Raw genomic sequence first — 13876 nt, forward strand, 5'->3', positions numbered from 1 at the left:
TCCTGTAGTGCTAGGGACCAAGGGCCCCAAAATAATAATATTTGAACTGGGGACCCCCCACCCTGACAAGCACTTGGAATTGTAGGAGTTGATGCATTACATTTAGTTTGACACGGTTCCACAGATAAATATTGTGAAAATAGCCGATCTACAAGCTCTGCGAGGCGTTGTGAACTTTTAGATCGGATATTTCCACAATGTTTGCCTCTTTCTTACGTATTATTTTACAATTTGGCCAATTTGGTATTAAAAACGTTTTTTTTTTACAATATTTGGACACAATCTGTGGGAGTAATATAAAAACATGTGGCTCTATAAAAGGCGGATGTGAAAAATGTTGGGCAGAGGTTCTGCTCTGACATCCAGGGAGTGTGTGTGCATAGTTTCACGTCGATCTGGCCAACAGATTAATATTCAGATTCAGATGACTTTATTTATCCCCGGGGGGCAATTCAGTTTCTACAGATCTCACCATGACAAGACATACGTAGAACAACAGTAAAAACACGAAAAACAGAGAACGCTCAGATTGATCGACCTAGTACATTGTACATTGTTTCTTGTGTTAAGAGTAGAGCAGCAGTGCATATAAAAAGACATACAAAAAGACAACAGTGCCGGAGATTAGCTGGTCACGGACGGACGGACGGACGAACGGACGGACGGACGGACGGACAGGGTGCAAAACATAGTCCCTGCCAGGCCTTCAGACTGGTGGAGAAAATACTAATCTGCACATTGAAACTATAGTGTTGTTTCCTGGAGTCACTGGGTGTTTGGGGTCTTTCAACAACAGACACCCTCCTCCAGTGTCCAAGTGACATGCTACTGATCCCACTGTCTCTGGGGGGGGGGGGGGGTTAGAGACAGTGCTAATTAGGGGCTTAGGGTTAGCCTGGCACTCTAGGCACTGTGGTTTGGCTCCAGGCCTGGCTCCTCCGTCGTCTGACCAGACAGAGGCTTTTCTGTGCGTTGCGTCGTCATTGCTGCTGGGCTCAAACATCTCTCTCTGATGGATTGAACCCTCCCTGCAGGTTTCACCGCAGCCTGTAGCAAAAAGGTTCTTTCTCACGGAAGACGTGGTTAGAAACTATTGGATGCCACTCATGCCAGGTCAACACATGCACCTGGCATCTTCTAGAGATGGCACATGAACCTTCTAGTCTGCACAGTGCTGTTACAGACTGGAGCTGCAGTTCTGATACATGAACACCAGGTGGCAGAACAAACCTTTTATTAAGAGCCCAGCGTCTGATCTGCATCAGTGTGAAAGACACTGAGTTTCTGTATCAGATAAAGACTATTCATATTAAATGTTAGTTTCTGTATCAGATAAAGACTATTAATAATAAATGTTAGTTTCTGTAGCAGATAAAGACTATTCATATTAAATGTTAGTTTCTGTATCAGATAAAGACTATTCATATTAAATGTTAGTTTCTGTATCAGATAAAGACTATTCATATTAAATGTTAGTTTCTGTAGCAGATAAAGACTATTAAACATATTAAAATGAATAGAAAACACTGGAGGATTTCTATGATAAATATATCCAGATACACAGCCAGCGGTGATATGACAGACAGCCCTGTCACAGACACAGACATGTCTCTACAGACAGACAGACAGACAGACAGACAGACAGACAGACAGACAGACAGACAGCATGTCTACAGTATACTGTATGTCACTGTGTATCTCACTAAAATAAATATGAATGTTGGAGGAAGAAAGTAAAACAATGGAGCACAATGTAAATAAGCTTTATGTCCTTTTGACAGACATGTATAAATGTAATGTAGGCCAGGCTTTATCACAGTGGGTGGCATCGTGGTGGCACCCTAGGGTGCCGTGACACAGGTCCAGGGGTGACACAGAATACTTTGGAATTCATCAACAATATCACTTCAGTTTAACCACTTAGTAAAACACACCTGAGATGCACTGTCCTTGATGCTTTCTTTTTCAATCTACACCAAATCTATTGGCCAAGAATAGCAGATCTACAAGCTCATGTGTCATGTTTTGACACGCTGTGAGCTTGTAGATCTGCTATTTTTGGTGAAAGTTCCTCCCAAAATAGAGATGATGGGGTTTAAGTGGTTAAACGTCAAGTATAGTATAAGTATGTAGTTATTTTTAATCTGTCCTATAATGGAAAGTGATATTCTCTCACGTTTTCCTTGTGACATACTGTATCTTAGGGGGAAAGATTTACATACCGGTATTTATGTACCGTAATTATGCCATAAATGTAAGGTAATATAAAGTAACAACATAATTCAGGGCTGCCGTGCATGAAAAGGTTATTTACAGGAGTGCCCTGAGGCAAAAATGTTTGAGAAACACTTGAATGCTATTATTATATATGCTATAGGGTTTATTATTAGATTCTGCTCCAAATGCACCAAAATAAAAACATAAGACAGTGGATTAAGGTACATAAAAGAGTAATAATACAAACACAATACTATGTATAATCAATACTACATATAACATATCGATACAAACATTTATTCAACTAGTTGGTTACGTTTTATTACATTGATTACATTGAATAAAATAATTTGATTCCAACGTATTTGAATTCATTTGTAATGTTATTCAAAAAGAATTTAAACATAAAAAAAATATATCATTGAATATCATTTCAATTATATTTTAAAGCCCACAAGAATGATTACCTCATGAGAACAAGACACAAAAGTGTACAAAAATCTATAATTCCTCCATAACATAGACTATATGAATCCAAAATAACAAAAATAATACAACAGATTATTAACACATTAACTATACAATATCTTCTCAATAGACAAATAAAATAAACATGCAATTCAAGTGATAAAGCTTAGGAACACCACCACTCTGTTTCTAAGGTCCGACAGAACGTTATATCGTGGAGGCTGAGAATGTTATGTTATAAAGACAATGATTATGGAGTCATCATGAGGACAATGTGGGATTTAAGTAAGTAGGTCGGAGAGGCTTATTCTCGGTATCAGCCGAGAACGCTGGGGTCTATCCCTGTTACAATGACCTAGACCTCCCTCTGGGAGATGCAATGCTGAGGTGGAGCGCCACACCTACCATCAGCTCCCAGCACTTACACCAACACCTACCATCAGCACCTGAGTTGACCCACCCAAGCCGTGCTACTCATACTGAGTTGGCGGCGCCCGGGATCGAACCCATGGCCTTGTGGTCCAAAGGCGAGAGCTCTACCGACTGGGCTATACAGATTCACCTGAGGTCACACAGCTCAGCAGTGGCTCCGATAAATGAAGAAACGTAGAACCCAGGATGGAGGCTGTGTGTGAAGGTGGTGTGGACCCTGTGCAGCAGAGTCATGGTGTCAGACACACCGTAGAAGGACAGAACCCCTGCGCTGTGGTCCAGGTACACCCCCACCCTGGAGCACACGGGACCAGGGATTATAGTCCCGACGTTCATGTGTCTGAACACGTACTCCTCGTCGTAACACTGTAGAGACCAAGACTTATCGTTGTATCCAAACCCGCTCTCGTTAAACAGCCCCGTTCTGCTGATGTCTTTGTATGAGACGGCTATGTAAACGTTGTACCCGGTCCACTTCACCTCCCAGTAACAGCGTCCGCTCAGAGCCTCTCCGCTCAGAACCTGACGGCATTTAGTGAACCTCTCCGGGTGATGAGGATACGACTGTTGGTTCATCATCCTCGTTACCTTCCTGTTGCCTTTAGACAGAGACAGGTGTGGTTCCACCGTGTTTGGATCCAGAGCGATCGGACGTGAATACTGTAAGAACTCGGCTCTGGTCCTGGGCTCTGGAGGAGGCGGCGTGGTGGACAGAAACACGTCCACTCTGTTCACCGTCTCCGAGATCTGTGTCCCCAACTCCTTAAGGATGTCCTCTGGTTTGACCTTTAGGTTTGACACAGCCACAGTCACATCCAAGAGGCTGCTGGCTGGGTGCGTAGACTCACTGGTCGTTGGGAGGGAGGTGAAACTGTGTAGGAAGTGGATGTGATCCTCTGTGAGCGAGATCTGCTCCAGCTCAGCGTGTCTCCTCCTCAGTTCAGTGACCTCCTGCTCCACGCGCCTCCTCAGTTCTTCGGCGCGACTCACTTCACGTTCCTGCTGGTCTCTGATCAGCTCCCTCACCTCAGACCGTCTTCTCTCGATGGAAGAGATGAGCTCAGCAAAGATGGCGTCACTGTCCTCCACTGCTCTGTCAGCACAGTGGTTGATGGACTCCACCTCTTGCTGAAGCACCTTTACGTCTTTCTCTCTCTCCTGAATTCTCTGCTGGATGTTCTGGATGTTCGCACCGAGCTCTTTCTGTCTCTCGGCCCGCTCGGTCGCGGCCGAGACGGTGTCGTGACCTTTGTGTTGGTCCATGGAGCACAGGTAACAGATGCACTGCTGATCTGTGCGGCAGAAAACCTTCTTCACCTCGTCGTGACGAGAGCAGATGTTCTCCTGAAGTTCGCTGGAGGCTTTGACCAGCTTGTGTTTCTTAAAGGCAGCAGACTGATAGTGAGGCTGGAGGTGAGCGTCACAGTAAGAGACCAGACACTGAAGACAAGTCTTCACTGCTTTCAGTGTCCTCCCAGTGCAGGAGTCACAGGCCACATCTCCAGGCCCAGCGTAGCAGAGGTCAGGAGGAACATCTGGGAGGAGTTGTGTCTTCTTCAGGCTCTCCACCACCTCGTCTGGGAGGAGTTGTGTCTTCTTCAGGCTCTCCACCACCTCATTTGGGAGGAGTGGTGTCTTCTTCAGGCTCTCCACTACATCAGCCAGCATGGGGTTTCTGTTCAGAACCAGTATAGTTGGGGTGAAGGTGTGTGTGCACTGTGGACACCTGGATGTCCCTCTCTGGTCATCCTGGGTCCAGTGTTGATCTACACACCTCCTGCAGTAGCTGTGTCCACAGGGAACGCTCACTGGATCACTCGCTGGATCACTGAGTAGATCCAGACACATGGAACAGCAGATCCTTTCCAGCAGATCCACTTGAATTCCTTGCTGTGTCATTGTATAGCAGAATGTCTGACAGTAAATATAATAATAAAGTAATAAGTAGTATAGTATATATAGTATAATGATAATAAAGTATAATTTGTACAGGTAGTTGCTACTAGCAATCCAATGTATTCATAATAAAAAGTTATTGAATATCATTTTGTTTATTTGACATTTGACTTTAAAGGATGATTACGTATAGTTGTGATGATGACGTTGTGATGTCAGTGCGGGATGATGTCATTAAGGCATTACCTCAAACTGATTGGCCACTCTATGCCAGAAATATGATTTGAACATTGTAAGATTGTGTTTAGATTTGTTTGTTTATTATCTCCACCAGGCTGAAGGCAGTGGTGGAGCTGGAAGTGAACTGTCTGTCTGTCTGTCTGTCTGTCTGTCTGTCTGTCTGTCTGTCTGTCTGTCTGTCTGTCTGTCTGTCTGTCTGTCTCTCTCAATGAAAACAAACTTTTCAAAACTGTAAAGAACTGCAACTCTGAGAATCTACAAATGGAACCAAATGGACCCTTATGGTTCCATACTACCAAAGCGTTAAAAAGTGTTCTACTAATCCCAATTGTATGTTCTTTCTTTTTCCTTTATTTATTCAGGTGCTGTCCAGTCTGGGACCAGAACAGACCAGGGTGCTGTCCAGTCTGGGACCAGAACAGACCAGGGTGCTGTCCAGCCTGGGACCAGAACAGACCAGGGTGCTGTCCAGTCTGGGACCAGAACAGACCAGGGTGCTGTCCAGCCAGGGACCAGAACAGACCAGGGTGCTGTCCAGTCTGGGACCAGAACAGACCAGGGTGCTGTCCAGCCTGGAACCAGAACAGACCAGGGTGCTGTCCAGCCTGGGACCAGAACAGACCAGGGTGCTGTCCAGCCAGGGACCAGCTCAGGTAGGTGTGTCTCTTCACCAGCCTCCATGTGATAGTAGGGAGACAACAGGTGGGCTGTAATGTCCTCCAGAAACACCAGGATCAATACGTCCTTCTGTTCATCAAACAGACGGTAGCTGTGGTCAACTTTCATTTACAGTACATTAAAGGAGTAGTTTACCCCAAAAAAAAGACTTATTTTCTATCAAGTCCAGCCAGGAGAGTCTAGTCAGATTGGCCAGTGCCAGGAAATCCAGGGACTTCAGATAAACAGCCCCTTAAGGAAAGAGTCTTCAGCTGTGGTACATATTTAAATAAGTATGAGACTGGTGGTGTAAAGCCATAGATATTAAAATGTTCCAAATGTTTCATATCCGAGAGCATGACCCATATATTATATATTTAGGATGTTTTGTGAACTGTATTGTATTGTTGATCTCTTCAGGCTCTTCAGTACGGTGCTGTAGTTTTGACATTGTAACTCATGGTAAGGTGATGATGTCATTTTGAAGAGTGTTTCAAGTTCATCTAGTCCTTTTAAATAGTCATGGTTCCACACCATGGAACCAGTGAATTCCACGTCTTAAGTGCTTTAGCAATTTCAGACTCATGAATTGCCCTTCACTGAGCCGGTAGACGTTATTCTTATTTAAATCCAATGATTGTAGTTGCTGAAGGCCGGTCTTGGAACATGTTGCCGTACGTCTCAATTATAATGTAATAATTCATCGTTAGAACCTTTAAGTTGTTGAGATGTTAAAAACACACTGTTTGAGTTCATAGATGTGGTTGTTGTCTAGATGAAGGTGTGTGAGTCTGGTTACATTTAAGAAGTCTGAGCAGCTTAAATCATGAATATAATTGAAACTCAGGTTTAGGATCTGAAGCATGGAGAGATGCTTAACATGGTCTGGTACTTTAGAAAGGCGGTTCCAGCAGAGGTTCAGGTGATTCAGTTGTTTTATTGAATCCTTAGACCGTTCAGTCAGGTCATTAAATGATAGATCCAGGTTGTTAAGCTGAGAACAAGGTGGCAGTGTTTCACTTAGGTTGGCATTGATGCCACCATGCAGTATGAGTGTGGTTATATTATAGATAGACAATATTTAAGAGATCTCTGTCTATACACACATCCATCAATTCCAGCTCTAGGTACTCCAGTGAATGCATTTCTGATGGTGTTAAAAGACACATTAGTACCAGTCAAATACACCCTAGTTATTCCCTATTATTATTACTCTCCGCAGGAGAGTATTGTTTTCACTTTGTAAATATGACACACCGATTGGTCAAGCCTCACGTGACACGTGACAATACGGTGAAATACTGTATAAATACATGGCATCACTTTGACAGTGTCTCTGTCACTGTCAAAGTGAGGTAAGACAGGAACCATCACGAAATGGCTGCATGGCTGATACATAATTGGCAGATAGGACAGATAGGACACTTATATAGACAGGACGGATAGGACACTTACAGTACACAGACAGGACGGATAGGACACTTATACAGACAGGACGGATAGGACACTTACACAGACAGGACGGATAGGACACTTACACAGACAGGACGGATAGGACACTTACACAGACAGGACGGATAGGACACTTACACAGACAGGACGGATAGGACACTTACAGTATACAGACAGGACGGATAGGACACTTATACAGATAGGAGGGATAGGACACTTACACAGACAGGAGGGATAGGACACTTACATAGACAGGACGGATAGGACACTTATACAGACGGATAGGACACTTATACAGACAGGACGGATCGGACACTTATACAGACAGGATGGATAGGACAGTTAGAACATAAGAATTAGAACATTCCCAACATTCCCAACACAAGTCTGGTAAGAGTGAGGTAAGACAGGAACAATCACGAAATGGTTGAGAAATGGCGGATACTGTAACAATTGGATAGGACACTTACACAGACAGGACGGATAGGACACTTACACAGACAGGACGGATAGGACACTTACATAGACAGGACGGATAGGACACTTACATAGACAGGACGGATAGGACACTTATACAGACAGGAGGGATAGGACACTTATACAGACAGGACGGATAGGACACTTATACAGATAGAACATTCCCAACATTCCCAACAGCGGAGAGTTGTGCTCCGAGGAGCACTTTTTCTAGTTATTATTAGTATTATTCCCTAGAAAATACTTGTCTGGTATGTCCCACTCCCATCCAGTATCATTACAACAGCCTATTAAGATGTGGAAATACAGCTGTTGTGATGCTGAACTTTTTAATCGACTGTGAAGTAATTCTCAACTCCCTGAGCTCAGAGGACATGTTTAATGGCTTGGAAATTGTAAGATGGTGATGATATCTGTCATTTGATTGCATGTCAGACTTAGTTCCTGTAAGCTGGTGAGTGACTGGAAGGCAGCAGGGTGGATGAATTGGATAATGTTTCCAGACAAGCTCAGTATCAACAGGTTATACAGTCCCTGAAACATGTTGTCTGTCAGTTTGTTATCGACCATACAGAGCTCTTTAAGTTGCACCAAAAAAGGCACAAAAGCCCCGTCATCTACACGAGTTATTGAATTAAAACTCAGGGTCAAATCTGTGAGATCTGTCCTGTGTGTCCATGAATGTTATTGTCAAATCTTGTTAGTGATGTAACGTCTCTGGGAATGTCCTCTGGTACAGTATGCCTCTCAAACAATCCACTGAAACACCAGCAGAGACATTGTCAGAGTAAAGAATAGTGCAGTCTTTCAGGAAGTAAGCCAGTATAGGACTAAGATAAAGCATGAACAGAAATAAGAAGGAGAAACAAAGGTTCTGGTAACCTCTCATGGACATTCATTTATAGTGAGAAGTAGACAGGAAGGCCCTGCAGTGACACTCGTCAAAGAAGTACTCAGGTGTTTTACTTAACTAGCTGTCACAGCAATATTATTATTATTTAATACTTATAACTGTGTTTCTCAACGTGTTTTTTAGCTCAGAACCACTAGCATATTTATTTTTTTGTGACCAACTTTTTATTTAATTTGTTTTAAAAGCTTGGGGAGAGACATTACATTATATCACTAAGTATGGGCAAACAGTTCACACAAAATCCCACAGTAGCTTACAGAAGTATATCTTTTTAGTACATAGATCAGTGTTTCCCCTATATATGCATTAAGCAGTGGCGGGCCGCCACCCCTTAAATCTGGCCGCCACAGTATGATTTTTAAAAAAAAGAAAAGAAAAAAGGAAGTTTGGGTACTTCCTCTACCACTGTCTTTTTTGTTATGTATGACAGTTTGTCTATACTACTTGGTCTAATAAAAGTATATTTTCCTAAATCTGGAGACAATTCATATATAAACTATACAAATATTTTCCTGCTCATTACTACATGTACTATATATATATATATATATAGTATAGTCTTTGTGTTTGAGCACAAATATGCATTTTGAGAACCCAAAGATGTTCGCATCCTCCCCCACACCTTCAGCTTCTGGCTAGGGGAAACACTGTCGATTGTCTGTCAATGGTCATTAATGTAATCATGTACTGTATAGTTTGCCTGCTAGCAGTAGTAACAGTCTCTTCCTCTGATCTGGTTGCAAGACAACCCCCTTCACCAGACCCCCGGGTTCGCATATATAGACATTAAAGGAAAGGAAAAACCATGATGTATATAATTATGTATATAACACATTTTTTTTAAATAATACAATAAAATGAAAACCAAAACAAATCATAATAATGTTGTTGGATACCCTCTAATCCTGCTTATGGAAAAATAAAACTGGGGGAAAAAACGAAGAAAAAAAAACAACAACAAAAAAACATGCTTATGCTCAATCTCTGATGCCGTAGTACAGGTGTTCAACCTGGTGGAATACTGATTTAACTTTCTAAGTAATGTTAGGATGGATTCTGTCCTTGCACCCTGTGCTCTAGCACTGGACGCCTCCAATCTCAAGACTTGGTAGAAGGACAGCTTCCAACGATGAACACTAAGGTTATGAGGTGGTTTCCATCTCGTTACGAGCATTTTCTTTGCTGCCGTTAAACCGGCCAAAAACACCCCCTTTTTATGAAGTGTTAATCTGATGAATCATCAGATAAATCATCATTTAATAATAGAATGTGTGGTAAACTAGGTATAGTTATGTCAGTGAGAAATAATGAAACCTTGGCCCAGAAAGCTAGTACTCCTGAACATTCACACATCATATGTTCCCATGGCTTTTTGCGGACATAAGGAACATAGAGGACTTTGTAAAATTTTAATTTTAGCATATTTCTAACCTGGCGTCACCAGACTTTCCACCACGGAGGAAAGCCTGGTTTTCATTCTAAAACTGAGCTGAGTGATCCGGTTTAGACGTGTTCCAGCGGTTGCTTCCGGTTGGCGTCGCAATGTTTTTGTTCCCCACATAATGCAAATCAATTTGTTAAGTCTCTCTAGTCACGCTACGAGTTAGAATAAAAGATGGACATACCAAACCATTATTATACCAAAAGAAACCAAACCATTATACCAAACTAAACAAACTTTAAACTAGGGGAATCATTTTGGAGGCGCACGGCGCCGGAGGTTCCGGCCGCCTGATGACGTAAAGTTATTTCCGCTCCAAACCGGATAAAAAACCCGAAAACATTGTATTGATCCAGGCTAGCATATTTCTAACAATCCTCAAGGACGACCCCACCCCACCTCACCACAACAATATATATATATATTTAGTATAAGAAGGAATATCATTTTAGTTTTTTATCAATATAACAATGATCTGAAAGCCGGATTTATTCTTAGTTAGTAAAAAGTAGTATTCTTAGTACAGATTAAGCAACTATATGGCATATATTAATCACCTAAAATGATGAATATCTACCCTCTGATTAATAGAGCATCTTCCAGAGACGAGCCCCCAGGTCTGTGTGTTTCTCCTCCCCACTTGTCAGCTCTACTGTCTGGGTACGACTGCTGCTTTGAGTCCCTGGAGCTCACACTGCTGGACCACACCTCACTGTTTCATTATGACATGTTAATAGACCTTTAAGAAAATATAATACAAAAAAAGGATGTGGGTTTGTGGTGCGTCTGCTTTGTCCAGCGTCTCCAGAACTACAGCAGTTGGGGAGAAAAATGGGTAAAAAGAAAAAAAAGAACTCCACAGTAAATATAGCGAATAAGATGCAATTATATTTTAATATATAATAATAGGTTTAATATAGTGTTTTGTTATGATGCAATTATATTAGGTAATAGGTTTAATATAGTGTTTTGTCAGAAGAGGAGGAGGATGATGGTGGTATCAGGTGTAGGTTCATTATGATGTAATGATATTAGGTAGTAATAGGTTTAATAACAAAACACTATATTAACAAAACTAATAGCAGAGCATAATGAGACCATCAGCTCTGATGAGCAGCTCAGCATTAGTGTTCAGTCGTGATTGGACAGCTAATAAAAAGTGGTCCACGTCATAAGCACATTTCACTGAATAATAAATGAATAGATAAAAAGAACTTCTTTAGAAAGTGCTCCGTTCCGTCAGAAAAGGCTCTCTGACCTAACCCTGCAACTGTAAACCTACAACACTTTTCAATAGTCAGTGACCAATCTAATCTAAAACTAATCAATGAATGAACCAAACAAATAACTGTGATGAACTGACTCACATTTCACACACAAATAAGAGCAGGAACACAAAAGGCTGTCAGTCAACAGACTGTTTAATACATCAAACTATTTACATGAATAAGTAAAGAAAATATAATCTGTACAAAGTGATGCAGGACAGGGCAGGATGCAGGAAGGGAATGGAAAATATAAACAATTTCAATGATAAATCAAACAGACAGACAAACAGACAGACAGACAGACAGACAGACAGACAGACAGACGGTCAGATGAATATTCTGTCCAGAGCAGCCAACCAGGTGAAGCTCCTCCCACTAATGGCTTCCTCTCTGCTGCCTCGTCCTGAAAGAGGAGGAGCATCATGTGTAAGACCATAGACATACAGCAGTGGTCCTCAACCTGTGGGCTGGGGCCCACTGGTGGGCCGTAAGGATATTACCCAAAAGAAATTTGCAAAATCGATTGGGTGGGCCAGCTTTCTATGTGGGTGGGCCGCGGCCCTGAGGTGGTGTCATGACATCATAAACATTATGAGGTCATACTTATCAGGTGGTAGTGTAGGTGGAGTCATGACATCATAGACTGGCTGCTGGTCCATAGTGATAGGTTGGAGGCTCTGGTAGGTGGAGTCAGGACCTGTGCTCTGAGGAGAACAACAGGACCGTTTCATTGGTTAAGGACATTTACACATAATGGAGAATTTATCACCTGCATTTAACACATTCTAACTCAGGGGTGATGCAACTGTGATGATGTAGAGGGTCACTATATTTACACAGTCACTCCAGAGGGCCACATTACATATACTGTTGGGCAGACACCTCTTATCTCTGTATTTTAACTTTTTTTTGTAAATGAACGCCATACTTTGCCATTCTATGTCACACAAAAGTAGCAAAAATAGCAGATCTACACAAGCTCAAAACGCGTTGCACCGCAACGCGTTTTGAGCTTGTAGATCTGCTATTTTTGCTATTTATTTATTGGAATCCTATGAACTTAAATACAAATACATTGGACATAAAACGACAATAGAATTGTAATACTAGTCATTAAGCTACTAATATAGACTGAAGTCCACACTGCCTCATGTGGCCCCCGGGCTGCCAGTTGCCCATGTATGAGCTAACTGTATGGAAAACATTAGACAGTGTGCTAGGAACAGTTATGTGTTCATTACAGTGTGCTAGGAACAGTTATGTGTTCATTACAGTGTGCTAGGAACAGTTATGTGTTCATTACAGTGTGCTAGGAACAGTTATGTGTTCATTACAGTGTGCTAGGAACAGTTATGTGTTCATTACAGTGTGCTAGGAACAGTTATGTGTTCATTACAGTGTGCTAGGAACAGTTATGTGTTCATTACAGTGTGCTAGGAACAGTTATGTGTTCATTACAGTGTGCTAGGAACAGTTATGTGTTCATTACAGTGTGCTAGGAACAGTTATGTGTTCATTACAGTGTGCTAGGAACAGTTATGTGTTCATTACAGTGTGCTAGGAACAGTTATGTGTTCAGTGCCTTGCTCAAGGACAGTTAAGACGTGATGCCAGGAGGAGCCAGGATCAAACTAGAGATTTACTGAATAACAGGGACTGACAGGATAGGCTGTACTTTTTCCTCTGTTTTTTCTTATTTAAATTTAGAGTAGCAAAATTTTTTTTACCCCTTTTTCTCCCCAATTTAGCCCTCATGCCACATTAATTCCTCCCCACACACATTTGTATTATACATGTTGTCACTGCTGTCCTATCCTACTGACTCACCTATCAGTGAGGAGCCCCCACCAGGAGGACGTAGAGCCTTCGTCCTACTCCTCCCGCCCAACACTCCCCGCTGACAGGCGCCCCCCCCCAGTACGTGCAATGACCGATATAACCCTCCTGCTCCCGGCCCGGCTTCCCTCCCCAGAACACGGGCCAATTGTGTTTGTGTAGACGCTCGACAAAGCCGGCTGCATCACGGTGGATTCTAACCCACAACCTCCGTGGGGGTGGGCTGTGACTTTACCACTGAGCCACCAAGCTCTTTTCTCTTTTCACAATCCTTAAAGGGATATTTCACTTTCCAACATGTTTGGGTCATTTTAACAAACGTCTGTACACTGGATTATTGAAAACATAATTACCTGATCATTTGACTGATTGACAGCTGTCAGGTCACGTCCCAGATGTGATTAAGGGTAAAACAAGTCAAACACAGAATTAACATTAAATACAAATATAGTCTTTATGAGACACTGTTACACTGTTAGAGCCATTTTCTATTTTATCTGAATTATGTTTATTCTGATTATTATTCAGAGTTATTATTCTGATATTCTTATTTATTGCCTGCTATATGAATTGCATATT

General features: G+C 42.0%; 1 protein-coding gene across 1 annotated transcript; it reads right to left on the reverse strand.

The window, feature by feature from the left end:
* Positions 1-3243: 3243 nt before the first annotated feature.
* LOC311034133 (tripartite motif-containing protein 16-like) lies at positions 3244-4785 on the reverse strand (the record flags this gene model as incomplete). The annotated part of the gene is made up of 1 exon (XM_084041880.1): positions 3244-4785. The coding sequence occupies one exon, from the start codon at positions 4783-4785 to the stop codon at positions 3244-3246; it is 1542 nt and encodes a 513-aa protein (XP_083898006.1).
* Between the last annotated feature and the right edge of the window lie 9091 nt (positions 4786-13876).

This window comes from Gymnoscopelus microlampas, assembly GCF_963454915.1.
Source record: "Gymnoscopelus microlampas genome assembly, chromosome: 18".
Lineage (NCBI taxonomy): Eukaryota > Metazoa > Chordata > Actinopteri > Myctophiformes > Myctophidae > Gymnoscopelus > Gymnoscopelus microlampas.